The sequence below is a fragment of the Chionomys nivalis genome, chromosome 6 (genome assembly GCF_950005125.1).
Source record: "Chionomys nivalis chromosome 6, mChiNiv1.1, whole genome shotgun sequence".
NCBI classification, from domain to species: Eukaryota; Metazoa; Chordata; class Mammalia; order Rodentia; family Cricetidae; genus Chionomys; species Chionomys nivalis.
In genome coordinates this window covers 57192783-57220264 of record NC_080091.1, presented here as the reverse complement: position 1 = coordinate 57220264, position 27482 = coordinate 57192783, and the positions used below count along the sequence as shown (strand labels likewise).

At 48.7% G+C, this 27482-nt stretch overlaps 1 protein-coding gene across 1 annotated transcript; it reads right to left on the bottom strand.

The window, feature by feature from the left end:
* Window positions 1–22917, bottom strand: Slc34a2 (solute carrier family 34 member 2). Its single transcript, XM_057773107.1, has 13 exons — window positions 22860–22917; window positions 12450–12564; window positions 12220–12354; window positions 11328–11456; window positions 9644–9787; window positions 8992–9103; window positions 6524–6719; window positions 5870–5965; window positions 5101–5221; window positions 3833–4000; window positions 3078–3194; window positions 2860–2984; window positions 1–2258 (listed from the first exon to the last, which is right to left on the bottom strand). The coding sequence occupies exons 2-13, from the start codon at window positions 12559–12561 to the stop codon at window positions 1629–1631; spliced, it is 2085 nt and encodes a 694-aa protein (XP_057629090.1). The 5' UTR covers window positions 12562–12564; window positions 22860–22917; the 3' UTR covers window positions 1–1628.
* Window positions 22918–27482: the final 4565 nt, after the last annotated feature.

Here is a 27482-nt window from a genome sequence, read left to right as displayed (position 1 = left end):
GGGGGGGGGTGATTCTTTTATTTCTCCCTTCCCTCAACCAGTAAAAAAAATACAGTTAACAAAAGTACAGGGATCCCATTTTTTTTTTTTAAAAAAAGCAATCAGCAGAGTGCAAAGCCACCTCCTGCGGTGTAACTTACATATTTACAGAGGGAAGGGGGTGGCATGGCCTCAGAGGCGTGACTAAAGGCAGTATTACAAAATATACAAAGGTGCTCTTTCTGTTCTTCACAGTACATAAAACCCGGCCTCATTCCCAAATGAGACACTATAAAATAAATCGCTATTTACTATATAACTTATGAAGTATTCTGTACAGGTGCATGGCTATAAATATGCCATAAATGGCTATTTAAGAAGGTCTACAGAAGAGCTCAAATTTGGCATCCCAGCCTGCTCAGGCGGTGAAGAGTGTGCTGAGAATGTGGAGGACAGTCCTGTGGTACAGCCACACCGACTTCCTGAGTCAAGCTGAGCAGGGGTGATGGCGGAAAAGCTGTGGTAGAAATAACAGGGAGGGGGCGGGGCTCTAAAAGGCACAGCAAAGGTTATCTGGTGTGAACAGGAGCCCGCCCTTCGCTCAGAGTCACCCTCAGACTCTGAGCTTCATCATGATTGAAGGCATCTAGCTACTCCCAATCTCCTGAGGATTCCCTCGGCGCTCTGTAGGCATGGAGGGAGGCAGGACAAAGCTCACCTACAGAGGACATGAATCCCTGAGTGGGAGGGAGCACGGCTGGATGAAATGACCACTAAAAGCTGGCCCACAAAGTCCTCTTGCAAAAAAGAAATGGGATGAACAGCCCCTTCACAGGCAGATGACCCCAGATGGCAGCAAGAGGGAGGGCTTGGGTCCCATCAGGAATATTGCTGTCTGACCGAGAGTGTCATTAGTCGACAGCCACAACGCCTCACAGTTTGTTTCTGGGTAAGTCCAGTGGAGAACCGCAGGCGTGCAAACCAGAGGGTAAACCCCACATGTCATGGACCCCTAGCCAGGTCTGACCTCCATCCTAGAAAGCTCAAGATGAGGGTACTGTGGGCAACTGCTTGGCCTGGACAGCCCTGAAGAATGGATTGTCCTGGGAAGTAAACTAGAAAAGCTCAATATGAGCTCCAAACAATGGCTTCATTTTGTCTGAACTGGCTGGCTGGTCTGAGGCAGGGACACCTAGGGGGAGCTACTGGGGAGAGGGAGCAGACTTTGGTAAAGAGAAAAAAATGTGGATGAAGCTTTATACCAAGAAAGGTCAGCTTTGTACAGCTATTTACATATACTCGTACATAGGCCCTTTCCAGAACCTTCCCTAATGCCTCCTTTAACGCTCGCCCTTTGGGCGAGGACAGTCTTACTCTACCAGCATATTCTAGGCAAGGCATGGACGTCTGTCATCTGTGGGGCCACGCTCACAGTCTCACTCTCTGTGACTGTCTTCCGCGAGGGGAGATGCCCTTGGGGAGCAGGGGACAAGACAAGTCCGATTCACCTATAGGCTGAAACTCTGGTAGGAGAGCTAGAGTTGATGTCAACTCTGCTCCTCCTCAGGAATCCTGGTGAGGTGGCAAGACATGCAGGAGTAGCGGATCTCATGGGGTTTAAGCTGGCCGCCCCTGACTCCTAGGTCCCTCTAGAACACTGTAGTATTGGACATGGTCTTCATGCCCACGGCCTCCGCTTGGCCCTTGCCCTCATCTTGGAACTCTTTGCTCATAGCTTCATTCTCAAAGGCCCCGGAGGCCTTGACTGGGACATCCTGCTCCTCTTCCTCCTCCTCCAGGTTCCTGCAGCACTTGCTGCAGCGGCAGCACTTGCAGCCACACACCATGCAGCACACACGACAGCAGACGCGGCAGCAGCAGCAGCAACGTCTCTGGAAGCAGGTGGTGGCCAGGGAGATGACGTTGTCCCAGGGTTTCAGAGAATGCATGCACAAGGGCAGGAAATTCCAGTCCCGGAGCTTCAGAGGCAGGATGCGAGGACAGCGGGACTGCAGCATCCGGATGCACACAATCAGGAGCACCAGCAGGATGATGGGCACGCCCACACCCACCAGCACTGGCCAGCCCGCCAGAGACAGGCCGAACACCGTCAGCGGGGTCAGGAAGAAGAAGAAGATGAGGTAGAAGACCGCGAACCAGCGATACTTGGCAGAGATGTTGCCCAGGCCTTTAGCCAGACGGATGGGCAGTCGGGTGAATGGGATTGGGTACCACAGCAAGATTCCAGAGATGTTGAAGAAAAAATGGCACAGGGCAATCTGAAATTGAGGATGTTGGAGAGGTGAGGAGGTGGAGGGAAACAGAAGTCGCCCAATGTCTTTCTAGTGCGTGGATAGCTGGGCCCATGCAGATTTTATACACATTCTGTGAAAACACTTTGCTTAACTGTCTGGAGATAATGGAAGGACAGGAAGCAAGTGACTCCTCTGAATAGCTGAGCTTTCAGGTCAGAAGGTGCCACCTAGCATGGCCTTGCCTGCTGCTTCACCATGCCTTGAGCTTAGTGTCTCAGAAGAGTAGCTGTTTTAAACGCCTGCCTCTTATGAACCCACAGATTTGACTGCCCTCACACTTGGCTCCCTGTGGCTTCTCCCAGTATCTTTGTTCTGCCTTTTGGATGTAACATAGAAGGCGTGGCTCTCATGAGAAAATAGTCTGCATCCTGGGTATTTGTGTGCCATTGAATCCCGGGACACAGGAGGTGACAGGAGTTCTCATGGCCACTTTTTATGAAGGTGGGGCCAACATGGGCTCCATGAGATCGACCCAAAACTCCAAAACCAAAATAAAACAAAACCACTGCTTTGCAAAACCGCAGATGGATTGTATCCCACCCAGATTCCAGGAGCAGGTGCTGACCTGGAGAGAACTCCTCAAGGTGCTTCCTGGGCTGGCTAGGGCTGCCAGGATGGCGGTGGTGGTGGTGCCAATGTTGGAGCCCAGTGTGAGTGGATATGCCCTCTCAATGGTGATTACTCCAATACCTAGTGCGCAAGGACGGAACACAGGGCATGAGCCTGGGTAACAGCGAGAGGAGGCAAAGGTGACCGGAAGGAGGACCCAGGGCAAAAACTCACCAATGAGTGGTGTCATGGCAGAAGTGAACACGGAACTGCTTTGCACAATGAAGGTCATGCCTGCCCCCACAAGGATGGCTAAGTAGCCAGTCAACCAGGCAAAGGGAAAGGGGAAATCTGGAAGACAGAGAAAGAAGAAATGTCACAGGTCCTGGGGATGGCCACAATGACATGGTGGGGGGAGGCCTGACTGGCACTTCCTCAGGACCCAGGAGCAGAGGCTAGGGCAAAGGGTTGAACTCCACACATGATCTGTTCCTTCCTTAATCTAGGTCATCCTGCAAATTCACATAGATGCCAAGGCTGTGGCTGAGTGTCAGACAAACACAGAATGACAGAGGTGGAGTTAGAAACTACCGCCCCCTTCCCTAGCCTGGTCTGGCATCATTTTGCACTCAGAGATAAGCTATGAACTCTGTATGCATAGAATTGGGCCCCTGGTTCTGGAAAATACGTAAGAGCAGGGCTCTCTCGTGACAGCCACACTGAGATCTGAGGGGTGACATGGTAGTCTGGGGCATATGGAAGTCCTACCCAGGAGAAGGTCCAACCCGCTGCTTCTTTCTCAGGTCCTGGCCCACCCTGCAAGGGGAGCCTGTACCTGTTCCCCTCCCTGACCTACACAGGACATTCCAGAGAATTTCCGGGGAAAATAGCAGCTTAATCGTTGTAGCTCAGTGGATCTAAGAATGAGTTCCACATAGAGAAAATTGCAAGATGAAAAGGCCAGAACAGGGTTGAAGTGTTGAGCCTACCAGTATTAAGGGTCTTCTTGATGACAACGGCCACCTGTCCTTTGAGCACAGAGCCCAAGAGCTTGACTATAATAATCAGACAGCCACAGAGGACCAGCAGGGAGACAGCAAGCAGGATGATGCCCACAGCAAGATCAGGGAGACTGAAATTCACAAAGATGTGCTGGCCTGGAAAAACACAAAAAGTCTTGTCAGGAGGGCAGGGGCCACCCTATCTGGGAAGACTGGCAACTGTTCTTTTTCATGGAACAATCTTGAGTGGCAACTAGACACATTGGAGCTCAAGCTAACAATGTCCTTCTCTGAAGTTTGCCTTGAGACAATGCTGCTTGTTGTTTTTACAGAAACGTTTTTAAAGTGTGTGTGTGTGTGTGTGTGTGTGTGTGTACACGCGCATGCACGTGCTTGTGCCCATATCAGGATAGTTCCAGGTGGTTGTAAGCCACCTGATACAAGAACTGCAGTTCTTTGCATGAGTGGGATGTGAGTTTAATGGTTGAGCTATATCTCCAGCCCCTGGTTTTTGTTGTTTGAGATAGGATCTGGTGGTATAGTCCTGGCTGGTCTCCAAAATAAAGACTAGCTTGATCTTCCTCCTACCTCTACCTCCTCTGATAACAAGCAGGTACCACCAGACCTGAACTTGAATCGTGTAAAAGCTGCACTTCCTGGGAATGGAAGGTGAAGTGAGGTCCTTAAGTCATTGCTTGGGATGGGCAGGTGCAGGTGTCCAGCCCGATTCTTCTACCACTGGTCTCCAAGTGATTTTTACTACAAAGCATTTGGAGACGTTCTTTGTGACACATCCTGGGAACCACAGTTCTACTGACAGGTAGCAACTAGAGCGTTAGGGGCAAAACAAGTTTGCCTATTCTATGGAAAGAATCACACTGTTTCAAGATACTCAGTGCTCAGCATTCATGGTGGTAGGACAGAGAAGAATTGGGGTTCCGGCTAATTTAAATGGATGAAAGTCTTCCTAAAAGAGGGAAGCATCAGGCAGGCTCAGTGCCTTGTTCAGATGGGACTCTGAGTGAATAGTCCCCACACTGTCAAAGCAGCCACCAATTATCCTGACTTCCTGACAAAGGGATACTAAAGAGCACAGCAGAATCCCCTCACAAGACTTTCAGGTGGTGTAGAGTCGCCAGAAGGCCTAGGCTAGTCTTCCCCCTCTCTCCTGTAGTCACTGGGCTCTCCGAGAGAAGCTTTGCTGGTCAGGTTCCTAGGCTACCCCCCAGGTGGCCAGTCAGCTACCTCCCACTCACATTTAGCAATGTTCTCCTTATGGGTGATGTTCAAGATGGTCCAGGTCTGTACGCCATCAGTCCAGCAGTGTGAAGGGGAGGTGCAGTTATCAGGTGAGGGAATGGTGACGTTCATCTGAGTCTACATGACAAACATGGGAAGTATCCATGGTAGGAAACAACAGTAGGAACGGAGTGGGGCCATGCAAGGGCTCTATTATAGGGGTGCCTCTACCCCTTGAAGGGTACTTGGAACCACTGGGATAAAATTCAGCTTCATTATTTTATCACCAGCCTTTCTTTAGTGTGTGCACGTCCACGTGCACGTGCACACACACACACACACACACACACACACACACACACACGCTCCACCCAAGAATTAACGGAGAGCCACACCCAGACCGCACAGCAGGTTGGGCAAGTTTCTCTACGTGAGAGCCACAGTATGCATTCGTCCTCAGGAAGAATACCTGGAAAGTCGAGATGCCCCTGCTGCCTGCTTTTGTGCTGTGGGACAGAGACTTCACAGTCTCTAGAACAAAAGCCAAGAGGCAGCAGAAACCCATCAGCCTTCTGTGAGAGAGAAGGCATTGTCCCAGACCAAGGAGTGTGTCCCTAATAGTGAAGCAAAGGCAGCTGTCTCCCTGAAAGGAGGTGGTCAGATTCAACTCCCAAGAGCCTCATTTCTTTCCTCTACTGGCTTCTGATTGCTGCTTTTGAACCCTTCGGGTGGCACACCTACTCACCCATCACCCGCCGCTTGCCCAGCAACATTGCTGACACTTACCACATTGGTTACAGTCTTGCACCAGATCTTGATCAGGCTCTTGTTCTGGGCTTCCAGGTCACTCATGGCAATTTGTTGGATGACCTTTTTATCCAGCTGAGGGGAACAGGGAAGAAGGGTCAGCACACCCTTGACAGTGATGCCTGGCGGATGTGGTGGGTGTCGGAGGACCTTGGATGTACTGAGGGCTGTGACTGTGAGCCAATGTACCCACACTGTATGCGAAGATCTCTAGTCCCACTACCCAATCCTAACCTCCCGCAGAGAATATCATTATCCCCTAGAGATTGGCAGATACTCAAAGGGAGACTGTACAGCAAGGGCATTGATAGTCAGGAGGTTGTGGATACCTGCTGCCAAAGTTCAAGTCCCAGCTGGCCCTTTATTGGTATCTAGGACAGACAGACACCAAGGACCAGAGGGCATGACTGGCCTCAGGTGGGAAGAACAGTAACTATCAATAAGTTGTGCTGACAATAATGAGAAGAACGTGGCCCCAAATGCTCATGCAGAAGCGCCCATCACCGATCAGTCCCTAACCCAACAGCGGGCAAACCAGGCTGATGTCAAGGAAATAAAGCTGACACTCACAAAACTACCTAAGCTTGTGTTCCGGCCCCTGGCCTCTTGCGATGAGGGCTGTACTAACCATACCTGGATGATGAGCTTTGTGAAGGGATCCGTGATGACTTTCAGAAGGTCTGGGGCGTCTTCTCCGTTCTTGAACTTGAAGGTGTCCACAACAAGGTTGGTCAAGATCTCTAGGTAGTGGGTGGCGGCCTCCAGAGGCAAGAGCACCAACACAGAGAGCCAGTTGAAGAAGTCGTGGACAGTGGCCCCCGCAAATGCCCTGAGGGATAGAAGCCACCACCAACATTATATTCTGAGTGAGGGGATGCCAGACGATTGGGCATTGTATTTGTTGTCTTCCACCCGAGTACACACAGGTGGTTGGTTTAGTAGGGCATTGTCAACCAGTACAGTATGTGAGGGCTAGAATCCTAACGACCATTGGTTAGCAGAATTGCATCAAGCCACCCCAAACCCTCCTTTCCCAAGTGTTTAAGGCTGGAGAATGGCTCAACACTGGCTGTTCTTCCAGGTCTTGGGTTCAATTTCAAGAACCCACAACTCCTGAATCAGCAGGCATGCATATGGTACATACATATATAGACAAACACACTAATCATAAATTATTATGAAGGCTATCTCTGCATGCTTGTATGTACGCCACATCCATGCCTGTTAGATTCCCTGTCCTGGAGTTATATATAGTTGAGAGGCACCATAGTGACTAGAATCAAAACGAGTTCCTCTGCAAGAACAGTTGTTTTTAACCACTGAGCCACCTCTTCCACTTTAAACTGCTTGGAAGGCAACCTGACCCTTGAAAAATGGAGAGCAGTGGGGCAGACAATCAGAATCTTACAACCTGTGTGTGTGCCTCAGCGCATGTGTACCACAACGGAGGCCATCAGAACCTGGAAACTTCACCTACAGGCAGTTGTGGGCCACCACATGCAGTGGGAACTAAAGCCCGGCCATCTGGAGAACACTAAGTACTTGAACCATCTTACCAGTCCCTGAATTCTACACCTTCAGATTCTCAAAATTGTGAGACACACAACTTACAAATTAAGAAACTATCTTTAAAACAAAGCCAGGCAAAATCCAAACACTGACATAGGTTTTTCCTCAATGAAAATGGAAAATGTTCCTTCTAGAAAAATCTCCATGTCAGAAAATACATCCCACTAGGCATACTCAGTATATGACACTCTTTTTATATGCACTTGGTATATGACATTCTCCTTCAAGAGAGGAACACTTGATAAGCAAATGAGAAAAATTTCATTTCACTGGTCAAAGAAGCACCTTGCAAGTTCCAATGTTTGCTCTGTGGAATTAGCTACTCTCATTCATCCTGGAGAAGGCAATTTAAGAGACTGTCATATACTGCTGATGAAAGAGAAAATGATTCAGACATTTCGTGGTGCTCGGTAAAATGTACAAGAGACCTATAAACACTTGATACAGTAATTATTATATATATCCGAGGCAATAATCCAAACCTCTGAGAAGGATGTCAGACACACAACCAATATTGGTCATGGAAAACATAACAATATGTATGGGAAAGTAGTCTAAGTCAGTAATGTGTGTGTGTGTGTGCCTATATATACATATAGGCATTAGGTATAGGTCTTAGGCCTCTAATTCCATAGGCTATGAGGCAGCAATCAATGTAAATAATACAAGATGAGCCCCAAATGTCCAGAATTGAAACCTCACTGGAATCCTGGCTGTGTCAGCCAAAGACAGCACTTTGTCGCCTTTGGCATCAAGATGAATATGATGGGGAACAGAGAAGGCTGTCTGGCTTGATGAGGAGATCAAATTAGAGAGTGCCTGCCTTAATGTGCATTATCACGTCCATCAAGACATGTCATCAGGAACCAAATGAGGTGGCGCAGGTAGATGGACCACTGTGATAGCCGATTCCCCGGCAGACACGACAAATATGAGCTGTCTCCCAACAGCCTACTGCAATGTCAGCTGTTTGGCCACACCACGATGGCATCACAGACATGCTGGAAACTGCTTTTGTATTTTAATAAGCTCTGGTAAGAGTCTATGGCTGGTTGGAAATGCTGGGAAACACGCTTAATACGCACGTTAACGTTTTAAGAGGGTTTCCCTTTGCCTGGCTCCGGCTGCCCTATTTTTGTATCTTCCACGTCATATTTGCCTATGCCAACAACTTACAGGTAAAGAGGTAGTTAGTTGAGACAGCAAAAAATGGAAGTTTTAGGGAGTTATAATTATCTATGACTAAGTGAGACAGTAAAGCCCGCCCCAACTGGCCCTGTTTAATGCTACCACCCAGCAGCGCATGTCTAGCTAGTGCTTACCTTTCATGTACCCTGATGCAGTGCCAGGTGCTGGATATTATTGTTCTGGCTCTACAGATCAAGAAGTAGATTTTCATCACCTAGGATTCCCAGCCCTCGCTGGACTCTTGAGGCTCAGAGTAAACTACCAAGAACACCTTCATGACTAGATAAAAGCGTTGACGCCAACAACAGACCCGGTGGGCAGAAAGCCTGCCCTAAGACGCCTACCTTCTGAACTCATTCCGGTCTCCTGCCTGCATAAGTGCCACGATAGTATTGGTGATGGAGGTTCCAATGTTGGCCCCCATGATGATGGGGATAGCAGCCCGCACGGTCAGCACTGAAGAGCAGGAAAGAACCGTGAGACAGCCTGAGCCATGTTCCACCCAACCCCTAAAGTGGGATGAATGTATTGACTGCAGCTAATTATTCTAGAAAGGAGTTCTTAGCTTCTATTGCGAGGGGAAGCGGGCATACATAACAGTACACAGCTGTTAAAATCCATGGGGGGGAAGTAAATGAATCTGCATGGTCCCTAATCTTGAATGCAATTTTAGGGCACTAGCTGACCCCCTGAAGCCCTATGGGCCTAGCTTTGAAATCCCCTGTCCCCTAAGACAGAGCTCGAGCCAGTTCACAGGACTGCAGGAATCAGTGATTAAGGGAGTGAGTGAGTCTAGGAGTTGACAAGAACACTGTATGGTGTGTGGCCCAAAGGTTCACGAGACATTGTGCCGTGCAGCTTAGGTTACCCTCCTGCTCTCAATGTAGAAAAATTCTAATTTATTTTGGCTAAAAGACTGGCGTAAGAACAAAAAAAAAAAAGACAGGAAGGTAATTGTGACCCGGCCTAGAGAGAATTAGAGCAGGTCCAACTCACACGACGAAGCCACCATGCTGACGATGATGGACGAAGACGTGCTGGAGCTTTGCACCATGACGGTCACCAGCACCCCGATCACGAGCCCGGCCACAGGGTTAGACATGATGGAGTTGTTGCTGAAGAACTGTCCAGCCATCTTCCCTGGAGGAAAAGTGATGATCGTGTGAGGATGGATAGGTGGGGGTGGCGGCACCCAGTCCTAATGTCCACACGGGGCCTGTTGTCTTAGAAAGTGGGAACCCACTCCACAGTGGGAGCTCCACTGGGCTGTGGGTCGTGTTTCATGTTCTTTCCCCTTGCGTGGTCCTGAGAGGGAAGCTCTGTAACCGTGAGCCTCCCGTTCCATGTCTTTGACCTGGTTCAGCCATGATTCTTATCCCTGGACAGCTTCCCACCTTGCACGCCCCTAGTCAGCCTTTTTCCAGGCTTCTCTGATCAAGAACTGGGCTTAGCATAAACCCTAATTTCTAGACCTCCAGCTGAGCCTGGCTCATTGAATTCTAGGTTTCTTTGGGAGTGTCTATGTGACCCTCAATCCTTCCCCAGCCCATTTTAAAGCGGATGCCTCAAGAGGGACTGGATGTAAATTAGCCCGATAATCCTGCTCACAAGCCATTCCCCTTATGAATGTTCCCGAGGTTCAGGGAAACTTACCACATCCAAAGGTCAATTTAAACCTCTTAAGCCCCTAACAACTGACCTACCATTCACCCTACATCTCTCAGGTCAAAAGGGTCAGCTCAGCTGGGCATGGTGACTCACGCCTTTAATCTCAGAACTTGTGAGTTCCAAGCCAGCTAGAAATAGTGAGACCCTGACCTAAAACCGGCTTAGAATGGGTGTGGTGGAGCACACCTTTATTCCTAGTAGAGGCGGTGTGATTTAAATAGGGAGTTCCAGAGCAGCCAGAGCTACCGAAAAACCCATCTCAAAAAATAAACAAACAAATAAGTTAGAAAAACAAAATTTAAAAAAAAAATAGATTTTTTAAAAAATTTCTGTTTTTAGTTTAAGGCAGCAAAAGAAGCAGAACTTGACTCCAGAGGCTTGTCACCCCGGTCTGAGCTCTGGAATCCTCACTGTGTTCATTACAGGTTGGCTAAGTCTGGTTAGTTAGTGACCTCTGAACCTTGGTCCCCTCTGACAAATGGGAGGGACTTTAGGAAGGACTCTCCAGACTGGGTGCTATCTCTCTTTCGTCACCCACGAAGAGTCCAAAGTTAACTAAGCACACATGGCCATTACACTTCTGGGGTTCTGACACACTGGCCACCAGTCCTGGGCTCAGTCCAGGGAAGGTATCCACTGTGTGTGTGTGGGGGGGAGGGCTCTCCTCAGCAAGAGCAGGCTTTGATCTCGCCTACTTGCTGTGGCCCATACTCTAGACAGCAGGGAGCCCCAGATAAAAGGAGTCAAGCAATTTCCTGAGAGGATTTGGGTACAATAGAAGGGACTGATAGCTGAAATCAGCTCCAGCCCTGGCTCCTGGCTTAAGCCACCTGAGCCACTAAGTTCCAGTCCTCTTCTCCGTGATGGGGAAGTGTGAGCTGCTCCCTCACGTTTGCCCTCACCCACTCCCAACCATGTTGAGGCATGAGAGCCTGTGAGCTGCGCCCACCTGACATGAAATTCAGGAGTCGAGAATAACCCACCTCCATCCCAAGTCCTCCAGGGTCCTTACCTCCAACCAGTTGGAAGGCGCTGCTAAGTACATCCAAGGAGCAGACGAACAAGTAGAGGAAGCCCAGGAGAAGAATGAATTTCCCAACCCCCTGGAAAACGCAGAGAATCTTCCCTTTGGTGTCTCTCTCTGGGGGGATATGGGGGAGAGAAGGCACAGTTAGAATCTTCCCAGCTGGAACAAAAATGTTTGGCAAGGGAGCTCATGACTCCACCTTCTACCACCACTGGCTTCTGTACCAAGGCCTTGAAGCAGGGTGGCCTGGTTTCCTGCCAGTTCTCTATGGGATGCATTTCATTGCACCTTCCTGAGTGTTTCTAGAATCAGAGGAGGGGGAGCTTGCTGTGCTGTGCTGTGCTGGGAGAAGCAGCAGACCAGAATGGATGTTTAAGTGAACCACAATGTCACGGGGGGCGGGGGGGGGTGTTGGGGGAGTGAGTAGTTAAGAGCATGTGCCACATGGTGCAGGGTCATAGGCAGTGGTTCCATAAAGCACTGCCAAGCACAGATAAGCCCTGGAATCAAAGCTGCAAAGTTGGTTGATTCCCCAGCCTCAGACACCCCGCGCTAAGCTACAATAGCTTACCTCTTACCTCTCTGACTCGGTTCCCTTTCCCTCTGACCACCCTCTGAGCCCCTTGCTGATCATAATCCCACACCTGGAGCAGAAGCAAACTCTTGCTCCTCTCAGCTTTGCTGGCTGTATTCTCCGCAGCTCTTATAGAGCCCATGACCCATCAGCATATGCTGAATCTGTTATGGCCTCTGTCCCTGGTTCTTTGAAGGAACAAAGGGCTCCCTAATTATCACCTCTACATGTGACACAAAGGTAAACACTGGGCTGGCTGGGTACTTTTTGCTGGTCCCTGCTGGATGCTGGGCATCCTCTTACCTGACCATTTGATCCCAGTGTCCCGGAGTTCAGGCAGGTCCCAGGGGTCATTCCCCTCAATGGGCTCCTCTATTAGGACCACGGTGGAATAGGAGGGTAGCAGCTCAATCTTGGTTACAGGAGCCCCACTTTCATCTGCTCAAACAAGTAGTAAAGGCCGTGAGGAATGAGAGCCGAGTCTCGGTGGGTCCTCGCATGGGGCCTGTCCCCACTTGGTAAGGAGCACTTACTTTGGCTGGGCTCCTTGTCCTTGACTGCTATGTTAGACTGTGGACCTGAGGCCCCGTCGATGAATTTATTGGGGTTGGGCTGGGCATTTTCCAACTCGGGCCAAGGAGCCATGATCTGCAAAAGAAAAGAGAGAGCTTGAGGATGCATCCACTCGTGTGACAGCTGCCTGAGAGAAAGCCATGCTGTACAAATCTGCTGAGGAACGGGAGACAGGAAAGATGCATACACCAACGGACCCCATCTGCTAGTTGCACCGAGGCAAGTTCAACCGTAAATAAGCACCAAGCCTCAGCCAGTGGTCTTTATTTTTTGTTTGTCTGTTTGTTTGTTTTGTTTTGTTTTTTTCGAGACAGGGTTTCCCTGTGGTTTTGGAGCCTGTCCTGGAACTAGCTCTTGTAGACCAGGCTGGTCTCGAACTCACAGAGATCCATCTGCCTCTGCCTCCCAAGTGCTGGGATTAAAGGTGTGCGCCACCACGGCCCGGCCCCAAATATTTATTTATTTATTTATTTATTTATTTATTTATTACGTATACAATATTCTGTCTGTGTGTATGTCTGCAGGCCAGAAGAGGGCACCAGATCTCATTACAGCTGGTTGTGAGCCACCATGTGGTTGCTGGGAATTGAACTCAGGACCTTTGGCGGAGCAGGCAATGCTCTTAATCACTGAGCCATCTCTCCAGCCCCCTAGCCAGTGGTCTCGACATCCACTTATGCTAAGTGTGTGAGAGACGTACATACTCCTTGACAGCCTGTTTTCCCTACCATCTGGGTCTTCTGCAAAAGCGTGACCGTGCCACTCACGAGTGGATGCGCCTCAGGACCCTTCCGTGTCCTGAGGATTCAGTATCAGTTTCCACTGTGGAATGGGGACAATGCTTCACCCTTCTTGAGCTATGAGATGGGGGGCCGATAAATCACAACTATCTCTGGGTCACCCTGCCATGATCAGTGGCCCTTTATCAGAGCCGCATTGTTTCCAGCCCCTGCGGAGACTTCCTCATAACCCATTTTCTCCACAATGCCCCTCTCAGTTACAGTGCCAGCTCACCTGGCTGGCCACCGTTTGCCGCCTATGCTGACACCACGAAGAAGCAAAACAATCCAAAGAACAGAAGATTCACAGAAAAGGAAGTACAAACAGCTAAGAGTTCAGCCTCATCAGCAATTCAAGATGTGCGAAGTAAGTGGTGTGGGCGGAAGGTAATCTACTGTACGGCGATAGCGAGGTTCGCTGCCTCACACTGTAATCCCAGCACTCAGCAGCCTGTGGCACGGCAGATGGCCATGAGTTCGAGGCCAGCCTGGGACAATGTTACCCATTGGTAGCGCCTGTATGGTTCTTTGAAATTTATAGATGGTACACTAAAAGCAAATTTATCAGAGTCTTTTGGATGCAAGGGAATGGTGAAAAAACAATCCTTCAGGTCAATAACTAAAAGATGGTAAACTGCAGGAATACCCACAGGCTGAGGCAACCCAGGTTGAGTTGTCCCCATAATTTCCATACAATCATTTACTGCTCTAAGATCTTGCAGCAGCCTCCATTTACCAGACTTTTTCTTAATAACAAAAATAGAAGTATTCCAGGGAAGTGGATGGCACTATGTGTCCTGACTCTAGCTGCTCCTGGACCAGAGTATGAGCAGCCTGTAATTTTTCTCCTGTATGAGTTGAAGCAAAAATAAGATGAGAATATGTATCCACGGTTACGTGAACATATTGCAAACGCCCAAAAGAAGGAACATGGGTGACATCCATTTGCCATAAATGATTAGAAGCAAGACCATGAGGATTAACTCCCAAATGGGGAACAGTTAAAAGTTCTGTACACAGAGAGCATTTTTTAACAATATCGGTGGCTTGCTCTCAAGATATCTTAAAATGAAATCTTAAAGATCCAGCATTGAGATGAAAATGATTATGAGTTTTTTCTGCAGCTTCATAAGATTCTTGACTAACTGCATACATTTGGCGAGTAAGCTGATCAGCCAATGCATTCCCTTCGCTCAAGGGACCAGGGAGGTCAGTATGAGCCAGCAAATGCCCTACGTAAATGGGAACAGATCGGGCCCAAAGCAAAGTTTGAATAGCCACCAACTGCATCTGGACTCGCAATACAGAGGCAATATAAGCTGCAGTTTCCAAAGGTGCAAGAATTTTGCTTATATACTGACTGTCAGTAAAAAGGTTAAATGGAATATCAGCATATTTCCTCTAAGGCCATTTGGTCACCTAGTGGACCTCTAGTGGAGCTCTAGGGAAGCCTGGACTAGAGAAGGAGCGTATCTCCAGACGAAGATGTACCATACTGGAGAGGATGCTGTGGGCAGGCAGGAGGCACCACGGCTCGGGTACTCATCCCGCATCTTCGCCCAACTCCTTTATTTCCCTTATGCGAATTAGAAGGGGAGGGACACGAGCGCTCAGAAACACCTGTCTTATCCTGATCAGTTTTCTGAGAGGGTTCCCAGAACCAGGGTCCAACTGACCTCTACTTCCTGCCGACTGAAGGACAGGCACTACCAAGAAAGGGGCACCCTTAGGGCCCGAAGCTCTGCCTGGCCCACAGAAAGGCCCGATACATGTTCACTGAAGTGACGGCAACACAGACCGGAAGGTATCTCCTGCTCAGTCATTTACAGATTTGTAAAATAAAAAAACCAGGGAAGTGTGTTCTAATGAAGGCAGATCAAGGTATAACAGAAAGCAGATCATTGACGGTGGTAAAGAAAACCAAACACAGGCAAGTGCTCTTTATTATGAATAGGAGCATACTTGTCCTGATTCAGGCAACATTGTAATTGAAATCCAGAATCATTCCATGGGGTTCAGAATCAGGTGGGACGTCCGCATCTATCCCACTACAGGTTAAAAGAGCTGGCTCTAGCCAGGTATGTGATTTGTGGTGATTTTGAGGCCAGCCTGGCTACACAGGGGGTTCCAGATCAGACTGGGCTAAGAGAAGGACACACGCATGCACTCATGCATGATTGCTCACACACAGTGGGCTGGGGAGTTAGCTCACTGGTACAACACTTGTCTAACACGGCTAAGACCAAGACACGAAAAACAGCAACAAACGACAATAAATTTCTAATAGGTTTGTCATACCCCACTGCTCCATTGTGTGACCTCATGGTAATTAGCCAGGAGAAAAGGAGCTCTCAGATGGGAGGCTTTGTACAACACTCCCTGAATTAATGCCAAGTAGGGAACACACAAGGACCCTAGTATCCATGAGCCAACGGTGGGAAGGTTGAGCATTCCAGACCAACTTGGGACAATATAGTGAGAAGATACCTCATCCCTCGTCCCTGCCAAATCATGGACTCCTGGTCTCAGCACGTCTCCTGACACACCTGGGTGAAGAGGTGAGTTACAGGGATTCGTCTGAGTCCGCATCAGGAGCGAAACGGCTCAGACTGAAGGTCCAGCACAAAGTAAGTGAATGTCTTGCTTCACCTCACACAGAAAAGAGTAGATGGTACACTTCCTGGGCACATGAGGCAGGGAGGAAGAGCCTGACTCACAGCTCCAGCCTGACTCATGGCTCCAACCCGAGCTTCCTGCACTAGGAGCTTGTAAGGGAGGAGTCTTTGACTTGCTCCGTGGGGCTATCAACCTCACTGCTGGTGCCAATGGACATCTTCACTTCAAGTTCACCCCAATCTAAGCTAACTCTTCGTCCTTCAGTAAAGACACATGGTTCCCTTCAGCAGGACTTTTCTATTTGACTCTTGCTGTCATTGTTCCAGACTTTCAAAGCCATCTCCGACTCTTCCCAAACCTCCCAGACCTATTGGCTTCACCTGGAAGCATTTCCTGGTTCCCTTTGGAAAGCATCCCTCCCCACCCACCCCCAGCCTCCCCACCTCCGCAGCCAGGGCCTCTGCAACCGAATGGAAGTCACTGCTTCCCTCATGTGGCTCCCACATCTCATGGGTGAGTCTTCCTTACACAGTTGGGCTACATGGTTTCCCCCACATTCTAACTTCAGCTGGTCCCTTTTCTCTGGGTGCACTTCCCCCCAAAGTGCAGTCCCGCCACTTTGAAGTCCTACTTCTATCCTCACACAAGACAGTGCTCCAGCACGGAACCCAGGTCCTCCCTCCTCTCTGCACTGGCCTTGCCCTTCTCAGTCCTGGCACGTGCTAACTGTGTGACTCATCTGGCGCTCCATCACATATCACTGTGACATCTCTTAATCTCTAATAACTAGGAACATTTAATGGGCATCAAAGAGCTGCCCGGTGCCAAGCTGGTGCCTGATAGACATTCTTATTCGGGCTTTGTGCACGGAAGGGAAGGCAGAACTACCGCAGAAGCAGCCTGGCAGCCGAGAGCCAGCACTTCTGCCAGGCTGGGGCCTCACCCACCGTAAGCAGCAGCAGAAGCAACATGACTTGTCTTCCTGCAGCACAGTTTTACCTATGGAATTGGGAATGGGTGGTAGGCTACAACTGGTATATGATTTACATTTCAGATAAGGTGTTGTTGTGGACTGAGTGTTTATTAACCTAAACACTGACAACTGGGGCGAGCAGGTCTCTGGTAGGGGAGGGTGTCCTGTGTGCTGAGGGATATTTAGCGTCAGCCCTGTCTCTACTAAATGCCAAGATCCTCACTCTGATTTTTACGTCTTGAAACATTGTGAAATATCCGAAGGGACTGAAGACTCCCAGAGGAAACTTGGATTTTTAGATGGTCACTTCCTGGGTTCAAGACCCAGTTCTGCCTTTGTGACTTTGGGTAAGTTCTTTTGTCTTTTTGTTTCCCTGTATGGAAATGACAGCTGTGCTGATGGGGCTTCTCAGAACACTGTAGCCCTTGTGACTATGGAGTATCTTGCTAAAATGATAGAAGATTATTATATCACTAGGAGCTATAGCATGAAAACTGCAATCTGTGTAATCCCTGCACTTGAAGAAAGGGAAAGACAGTCAAGACATCAGTGAGACTGTCTCAAAAACTGAATTTCATACCAATCTCAGCACTCAGGTGGCTGAGGCAAGCTAATCTCTAAGTTTAAGGCCAACCTAGGCTAGCCAGGGCGACATGGAGAGACCTGGTCTCCAGATCACCCTGCCACATAGACACAAAATCCAGCTTTCAAGCTGGGCAAGGCAATGGACTCCTGCAATCCTGAAATTTGAAGACTGATGCAGGAGACTGGCAAGATGTATGTCAGACCAGTATAGTGAAACAGACGTTAACTAAAAAAAGCAGGATGGACATTCATACACAAACCTTTAGAACTGCAACGAGCTATTTGTGGCTACCCAAGGAACTATGTGGGGGCTCACAAAAAGGGTTCTCTATTCTTGTAGGCATACTGAGAAATTTGCAGAGCCATCCCCCACATCTATTCCACCAACCCCCCCCCCCATTCTAATAATCTTAAACACAGGGATTATTTTCCCCTCACCTCATCCTCGCAAAGCAAACCTAAGTTCTCAGAGGGCAGTAACCTGCTGACTTCTCTTCCAGTGCCCAGGGAAATGAACATAGCATCCAAATGAAAAGCCAGTATTCAGGGCCTGCCGCGGGAATAAACCCATCTGTGTCGACTGTGACTAAAGTAGCAATGTGAGCCTGAGTCTTCCTGATAGGTGGCTGTCCCTTGCCGCCATATGCAAGTGGGACTGGCCAAGATGTGTTGAGTAGAGCAGTTATCCCTAGAACCCGTGGCCCGATGTCACTACAGCCCCACCAAGGAACTTCTCCACAGCAGCCAAGTGTGACTGGGGTTGTTATTTTCCTGTTACCTACAGGGTGTATTCTTTGACCAGAATCAGATTTCTATGGTTGGCCAGGACCCAAACAGGAAGACTGTCCCCTAGCCTCTGTGGCAGATCTGCACTGCCTTCACCCACCTCCAGTGCCATTTACTATTAGTTTGTCTCTATGGATTGCCTGCGCTCTTCTTGGGAGGACCACCTTATTCAGTGCTCAATAACTCAAGTACACTTCATAAACACTTTCCCTATGAAGCAATTCCAGTACTCAGTTTCTTCTATCACCACTTAGGCCATTTCCTGGCAGATCAGGAAAGGAGGCATAGATCCATCCACTTTGCACAACCAGCTTTGGCAAGCATCTGGGAGCACGGTCCACCCAGCCCTAGCTCCCTAAAATGTCTGGCTAAAATGCCATTCCTGGCTCTCTCTACTCCCGGAACTGTATGTATCCTAAAAGTAGGAGATGCAGGACATCTGGCAACCGTCCAGCCATGCCACTCTGCCGCTCTGGTGCACACACAAGCCCCATTCTCCCAGCCTCCTGTGCCCGGTGACCCAGAGCCTGCAGCGGGAACTCTGGAGCTAAGGCTAGGCCTGGAGCAAGCAAATTCTCTACAATTGGCCAATGGAGCAGGTCATCTTCCCAGGGATCCTCCAGGTCCCTGCAAATAAAACTTCCATGGAGACGAGAGTGTCTGGCAAGCAGCTGTAAGACAGTGTTGTGGTGGAGGATGGCCAGCCCTGAGGAGCGGTCTAGGCTTCAATGTCATCATTCAAAAATAGTGTCTGTCATATTCCTCCTGGAGAGTGTAGGTGAGGCCTGAGCACTGCCCAAGAGAGTCACCCAGACTGGAGAAATGAGTGGTATCATGAACTAGTTGAAGCCCCACTTGGTCTAAATGAAGATTTCATTGCCAGCCTTGAGCACAATAAGGATCCCAAGGGATGAGCAACGCCCCGTGACATGACCTCTCAAAAGACAAACGAGGCAAAGAGAACCAAGGAAGCAGTCTATAGTCGCACCACTGCCTGGGGATGACATTATTGGAACAAAGAAGGAATTTTTCTTTCCATGATACAATGAAAACCAAGGCAAAGAGGTGAAAAAATTTGCCTAAAAGTCACACAGCTCAGTGTGTCTCTGTGTGCATGCGTGTGTGTAAACCCAAGGATGCATTTTCAGAGCCAGAGCCTTCATACACCATAAACCTCACAGCCGGGGCCGGGGATAGGGAAGGCTCCATCCAGGCCCCATCCAAGCACCAGGAGCCTCTTTCTGGCTCATCAAGGACTCAGGAGCAAGACTGCGGGAATCACTCCTGTGGCCTCTGCAGGAATCACTCCTGTGGCCGAATGAATACCCAATATAGTGATCAGGAATTCTGCAATGACTGTTTTGCCCAACATAGCAGTCCTCCAGGTATGCCTCCTGAAGAGGGGAGGAGTTCCTAAGCAGGGCAGACAGAGCATGGGATGTCAATCTGAGGTCACTGACCCAGAGACATGACAGGCACCAAACCTGCTTCCTGCAGGAAGGGCCTTAGCTGTTGGGCGCTCCAAAGGTTTCTCCTACCTCCAGATGCCATGGTTTCTCTACTTGCCCACGTAACACCATATTCCTGCATTCTCTCGTTCCTGCCAGAAGCAGCCAACAAGGAGGGAAGCCTTCCATCTAACAGGGTGCCAACTGTCCAGCGAGAGCAAGAGCTATCCCAAGTGCCCCACATCCTGAGCCCACACCAGGCCTGCCTCTACAGAGCTGGATGGGAACCTCACTCTTGGCTCCACTTCAGGCATTCACACACATTGCCAAGAGGAACTCATTCCTCCTGGGCAGTCCCAGAAGGGGAAATTTCTGGGCTCTTCTAGGACTCACCAAACAGGGAAGTGTGGGGCACCTGGCAGGCACCCACACTCTTTACTTTGCATTGTTTGGGCCTCTCCATCCAGGACCTGACGGGGAGATGGGGACGGGGGGAGCTGTGTTTAGAGCTTGCCTAGCCAAGGCCCAAGAATGAAAACGTGAAATGGCCCAGGTCAGTGGTCCTGTTTCCTCACACCAGGTGTGACCACAGCACAAGAATGACCACGGAACTGAAAGAACAGTGGCTGGTGCTGGCAGGCAGGCGTGTATTGAGCACCTTACGGGCTGTGTTCTAAGTCATGCAACTCATCTAATTTACGGCATTTGGGGGAATCAGGATGTACTATATAACCCATATAGCTTATGGCAATCCTCCTCCCTCAGCCTCTCCAGAAGTGGGACTGCAGGTGTCACCTCTGAGACCACCTTCAACACCATTCTCCAGAGGGAGAGATCGGTTTTATATTTATCTTTTGGTGTCAACTTTATGACCGTACCTAAAGGAAACCTGAGATACAGAAAAACTACTCAGAGAATCACTATACCTTCAGAGACAATTCAACTCCATGCATCTGATGTTCTCTGGAGACCTAAGAAGTTCTTTTTTTTTGGATTTTTCGAGACAGGGTTTTTCCGTGGCTTTTGGTGCCCGTCCCAGAACTAGCTCTTGTAGACCAGGCTGGCCTCGAACTCACAGAGATCTGCCTGCCTCTGCCTCCCGAGTGCTGAGATTAAAGGCGTGTGCCACCACTGCCCGGCTGACCTAAGAAGTTCTTAAGCTTTAAATGAAGGAGCTAGAATCACTGAGGGTAAGAGCTGCCTTCCCTTCGCTTCCTTTAATCAGGAAAATCCCTCCCTCACAGGAGAGGTAGCAACACAATCGGAAGACACTGCGTGGTGCTTGTGGTACATGCCTGACATCCCAACACTGCAAAGGCCGAGGCAGGAGGATTGTCATGTATAATATGTCCTGAGCTACAGCAAGACCTTGTTCATAAAAGGGGCGGGAGACACAACTAACAGCTCTAGATCTTGAGAATGGCTTTGTTTGTTTTTGTTTTTTCGAGACACGGTTTCTCTAGCTTTGGAGCCTGCCTGGAACTCTGTATACAGGCTGGCCTTGAACTCACAGAGATTTGCCTGTTTCTGCGTCCAGAGTGCTGAGATTAAAGGTGTGTACCACCACCGCCCATCAGTTATTATTATTATTATTATTATTTTGGCTTTTTGAGACCAGGTTTCTCTGGTGTTTTGGAGCTCTTATAGACCCACTGGCCTCGAACTCACAGTGATCCACCTGCCTCTGTCTCCCGAGTGCTAGGATTAAAGGCGTGCCCTACCACCACCCAGCTAGTAATTAATTTTTTAATAGGCATTGGCCCATCTCTATAAATTTGGGCCCTCAAACTGTCACAATGACATTTTAGTTTGTATTTATGATATTTTAAAGTAACTTTTAGTCAGGTGTGGTAGAACAAGTCTATCATCCCAGCACTTGGGAAGCTGAGGCCTGAGGAAGACTGGTTCAAGACTATTTTGACCCACATGAGATTGTCTCAAAAGGCCAAAAGCTGGTGATACATCTCCATCTCAGTGGCATAGTGACTACCTAGCATGACAAGGTTCTGAGTTCAATCCTTAGGTTGCAAATGAGTTTTGTAGTTGACCTGTAACCATATTCTGCCTTGTTTGGGGGAGTGAAAAAAACCCGAATTTGTAAACCTAAGCATAATGTAATCATTATCGAAAACTAGTTTACTATAATCAGATTCCCCAAATGCTGTTTTCTTCCTGAATTTATCCTGTGCCTGGCTTATATCTAGCAGCTACAATTGTGGTAGCCTGGAATAGAGGCGAGAGAGGGGCAACTTGAGGAACACCCCAAACTACTACAACGCCTACCCTCTTGCCATCCATTTACAAGCTCACAAAACAGAAAGGGCCATTATCAGCTGGCAGAGGATAAGAAAGACAAGTCTCCAATCCCAAACAATGGCCACTGAGGAGAGGCTCGGGTTTTCCAGAAACGCCTAACAGAGGGCAGGTTACAGTCTGTAAGTCAGAAAAGGGACACAAGGTGACAGAGCCATCCCGGCTAGCGCAAAACTCTCCTGAAGACCCTCGCCCCCAAATAGGAACGCAGGGATTTAAGAAAATTACCACAGCACCTATGGCAGGCATCTCCCCTCCATGGAGCTTGAATTCCCATACAGGCACTCCCCTCTTTCATGCTGGGTCTCCCTGACCCTGAGTGTAGATTCTTCCTGCAGAGTTACTAACACCTAGCTGCCTAGTACCCTCTGCCTGAACAGAAATCAAACCCTAGGTTCTGCTCCACACATCTGAGGGGCAGAAGTCTTTGGCTGAGTTCCCCTGGAGGTGACTTATCCTCCAGCGACCAGAAAACTACAATTTGCAGAAAATACCCAGGTGTCACCAGGAGGGCAGCTGCATGGCAAGGACCTGAAGTGAGTCACACACAGGTAGTGACCCAAAGAGAGAGCCCAGCCTGGTAGCTCCCACCCCACGCCACTCAGGCACAGCTACCATAGAAGCTCCAGGTGGGGCATGTCCACCTCCCTAATGACCCAAGAGTCGGCCTGACAGTAAAGATCGGAAAGATATGCTCTATTTTTCTCCTCTGCAGCCCAGAGCCAGTGAAGCAGTGAAGGAAGTATCTTGGGCTCAGCATGGAGGGATGTCTATAAGAATGAAGTCACTTTAAAAAAAAAATAATAACTCAGTGAAGGTCCTTGAGGGCAAAAGCAGCCGGCAGCGCGGTAGCAGCGGCGGTGTACTCACCAGCGCTCCCTTCGCAGGTAAGGGACTGCAGGAGGCACCCAGGTGGAGCGCAGCTGAGAGCCCGGTATATATACAGTGAAGGTGTTGCGCAAAGAGGCCGGAGGCAGTCGCTGTCATCACGCCCCTCGCACATTCCAGGACCGCCTGCCGCCGCCAGGGCACTGCCTACCTGCCGGCTTAATGAGCCCATCGCGACCTCGTGGGCTGCGGGAAGAAACCTCAGACCAGGCAGGCAGTACGAACGGCCGAACGGCCTGCGCCCCGGTGGCGCCCCGCGCGCCTCGAACCCCCTGCTGCCCTCCCACGCGGGTTCCCGCGAACGCCAGCCAGCCAGCTGCGTCCCTGCCCTCTGACTCCTCCACGGGAGCCTGCGCCTTCCGGTCTCTCGGGCTGGAGAGAGGTTAGACACTGAGCATAGACGGGGAAATTCAGGGACAGATTCTTCGCAACAAAGCCAGGATTGTTCGAGGTGCTTCTGCCCTGAGACCTGTCTGGACTGGGCAGTTAGAACAAGGCCAGCAAGGATTTCGAGACTGTCTGGGGAAAGTCTTGAGTGGCACGCCTGGAAAAGGGCTGCTGTCTCTACTGTGAGAGCCTAAGGTTTGTCAAGGCTCTTTTCGGTCAGTTTCCGCCACCTCCACCCTCTCTAACGCGACCCGGAGATCTGCCCTGGGAACAAGCCCCCGGGCTAGTACTGAACATTGCGGACAGACACCACCTCTGATCAGCGCATAAAAGCTTTGCCTGGGGCCAAGGAGCCAAGATTAAGACGTGGGTGTTGGCACAGGCTCACTTTAGCTCTGCTAAAAGAGAGAGCTAGCCTACTCCTTTCGGCCCCAACTCCAGGTGTCTAAGTGCCCATAACTAATATTTGAAGTGCTGCACGATGGGACAAGATCTCAGGTGCTCAGCTGCCTGTCTTGAATTCCCTGCTCTGCCCCCCTTGCTTTCCACTGCCCCATTTGCTCCAACGTAAAATGGGACTACAGCCCGGTGGCACACAGCACTCAGTGTGCTAACCACCCTTGCTTTCAAAGAGGCTTTTTGGTATCAGGAAGAATAGGAAGGTATTAGACTGATCACAGTGCCAATGCTGCCTACAGCAGCAAAGGACAGGACTTGCTGAACACGGGGAAGACAGCTAATCCTCCTAGAGGTCCTGCTGAGGGCTGATGCTTGCTCTAGAAGGTGGACTTAAGACATTCCTAGGGAGTGGCTCGGCTCAGCAAGCACCTCTCCAACCCGTGGCTGGTGGAGTGGAGTCCAGAGTAAAAGGCTTCTGCTCTCACGTGATCAAGGAGCTCAGCCTTGCCTGCGGCCAATGGTGGGCAAGGCAGGCAGCACACACCACCTATGCTAAGTTTCCAGATTCTCCTGGCCTTCACTCACCGGTCATCCAATGAGCTGACTCCCAGTGGCTAAAAGCTTTCATGAGGCGGGGACCTAATTGCCTTCCCCCCTTGCTTTAAAATTGCTCCCCAAACGGAGCTAAAGCTTGAAGACCAGCTCTGCAGAAACCTTGGGAAGGCTCCCTTCCATTCCAAGAGACGAGGGAAGTCAACCCAAGAGGCTTTTTACTAAGTATAGAAGGCTCTCAGGGTGGCTCTTGCTCGACTCTGCTTGCCTGCAGCTCTCTGCATTCCTTCCCTGCAGTGTCTGTCTACTCTCAGCCCCCTTTTATCAGGCTTCTTCTGAACCCTTCCCTGTGTTCATTGCTTTTAGATACCAATCATCCTTGTTAGTGATAAAGCCTGTGTTTACAGACCAACTTCTAAAATACCATCTATCACCGACGTGGATTACACCAGCTCACCGCGGCTTAGCGCTGCACTGTGAGGTGAAATTTGGTAAATCATATCATTAGTCTGAAATTGAGGCTCACATCCACCATCTTCCCCATGCTACATAAAGATACAGTTTTGTGTAACTGGTACGAGTCTGAAACCTGAGCCTCTGGGGCTGGTGTGTAGGAAAATAAGACAGTTCAGAGGAATGGAAACCCTTGAAGTCATTGCTCTTTGGATTTGTGGTGTTTTTTTACTGTGAAGATGTATTTATTGATACTGAGTGCAATGTGACTGATTTCTCATGTAAACTCATATAAAAGACTGAGGATGGGAAATCCATGTGTACCTCTTTGCATTGTCTTGGCACTGAGCTAAGAGTTTGTATCAGCAAGTTCCCCTATTCTTTAATATGCTTTTCCTTCACAGAACCCAAAAGTCCCTGTATATGAATAAAGGAAAACCCAGAGCCAAGTGGGATGGCTCAGAACTTAAAGGCAGAAGGGTCAGAATTTCAAGGCCAGCCTATACCACGTGAGACCACGCCTCAAACCCCATAAAGTGCACAAATGAAAACACTTGATTCACAGTGATATCACTTCAGTGCAGTCTTCAGGAAATAAACAGCCATCAAATGAGAACAAATGAAATGGACCCCTGTCCCTTACCTCAAACACAGAATGGATCTAGAGGGGCAAGGCAAGTCTGGAATCATTACAGGCAAACATTCCAGACATTAAAAGAAACACACCTTTCAAATGAAGAAGTAGCCAGAAGTAGTGGGCCCACCTGTAATTCCAGTACTGGGAGGTAGAGGCAGGAGACTCAGGAGCTCAAGTTGATATATAGAAAGACAAGTCTGGACTACATGAGACACTGTGTCAAAAAAAAAAAAAATTACAGGCCGGGCGGTGGTGGCGCACGCCTTTAATCCCAGCACTCGGGAGGCAGAGGCAGGCGGATCTCTGTGAGTTCAAGACCAGCCTGGTCTACAAGAGCTAGTTCCAGGACAGGCTCCAAAGCCACAGAGAAACCCTGTCTCAAAAAACCAAAAAAAAAAAAAAAAAAAAAAAAAAAAAAAAAAAACACAAGGTTGGGGGTGTGGCTTTAATCTCAGCACTGGGAAGCAGGTTAGTGATGTGAGTTCAAGTCCAGCCTGGGCTACGCGAGTTCCAGGACTATATAATAAAGAGAATTGCTATCTCAGATAGATAGATAGATAGATAGATAGATAGATAGATAGATAGAAGATAGATAGATAGATAGATAGAGACAGACAGACAGACAGACAGACAGACAGACAGACAGCAGACAACCACAATGAGGACTGGAGATGTCTTAGCACTTACTGCTTTTACAGGGCCTGGGTTCAGTTCTCTGCTCTCATGGTGATTCACAACTGCCTGTAACTCTAGTTCCAGGGGATTTGATGCCCTCTTCTGACCTCTGCACTTCTGAACACATATGCACATACATATGTATAAAATTATGTTCATAGCAGCTTTGTTTGTCATAGCCAGACCTGGAAACAATCTAAATGTCCCTCGATTGAAGAATGGATAAAGAAAATGTGGTACATTTACACAATGGAGTACTACACAACAGAAAAAAATAACGACAGCTTGAATTTTGCAGGAAAATGGATGGAGCTAGAAAACATTATTTTGAGTGAGGTAACCCAGACCCAGAAAGACAATTATCACATGTACTCACTCATAGGTGGTTTTTAAACATAAAGCAAAGAAAGCCAGCCTACAAACCACAATCCCAGAGAACTTAGACAACAATGTGGACACTAAGAGAGACTTACATAGATCTAATCTAGATGGGAAGTAGAAAAAGACAAGCTCTCCTGAGTAAATTGGAAGCATGGGGGCCTTGGGGGGAGGATTGAAGAGGGGAGAGGAGAGGCAGAGAGGGGATCAGAGAAAAATGTAGAGCTCAATAAAAATCAATAAAATAAAAATACAAAAGAAATTATAATAAAAAGATAAATTCTGAAATTAAAAAAATTAAACAGAAAGAGCACATGGGCAAGCCAGAGTGAAGAGTAACAGTCACTGGTAGGCATGGTCATAAAAGAAAACACATGTACAGATGATCAACAAAGCAAACAAAGCAAGACCAGAAGAGCACAGCTCTGAACATCTCTGATAGGCATTCCCAGGAATAGAAGCTAACTGAGAAAACACTCAAATGATTAACTTTTTTCGTTGTCAAAGTAGCCAGATGATACACAGCAATGAAAATGAACAACTTATTCTAAAGGAAGTGCATCTTACGGACACAGTATTAGGCCAAACAAAGTCAGAAGACATCCTAGCTGCTCCCGTTAATTTAAAATCCCCAAACCAGCTCCAACTGAATTTGAACATCAGGAATGCATACTTAAGGGTGTAACTTAAGTTCAGGGGCAAGGGCACGCCACAGAAGTCATTCTGCCTGGGAGGAAGTTTTGACTGCCCGGGCTAATTAGACCCTAACTAATCTTAGGAGTAGTCATTTCCTTTGTGGTCAATTTGCAACTTTTACTAGCCATTTTTAAAAAAATTTTCTTGTACTATCTGTATACTTGGGATTTGGTTGAGAAAGAGTTGTTACAGGTGTGGACAACCACACCTTGATTAAGCATGCAATTTACAATACAGAACCATAATAACTGAATGGCGTGGTGGGGTCTGGCCGAAGACCAGTGGATCGCTCTACTGAGCTCCAATGCTGTAGAGACTTGAACTGATTTGCCGGCTGCTATAGAAACTGTACTGTGGTCAGCGTAGCTATGACACCTGTTTACTCTGTGAAGGACACAAGTTTTCCACACACTGACTCACTTCTTGCT

Bases quoted from the DNA above. Each gene is read 5' to 3' on its own strand.
- Slc34a2 (XM_057773107.1), bottom strand. From the start codon at position 12,561: ATGGCTCCTTGGCCCGAGTTGGAAAATGCCCAGCCCAACCCCAATAAA. The intron at 4,001-5,100 runs GTGAGTGGGAGG...GTGTTTTTCCAG, and splicing joins TAAGGAGAACATTGCTAAAT to GCCAGCACATCTTTGTGAAT. The intron at 3,195-3,832 runs GTAGGCTCAACA...TCTGTCTTCCAG, and splicing joins CAAGAAGACCCTTAATACTG to ATTTCCCCTTTCCCTTTGCC.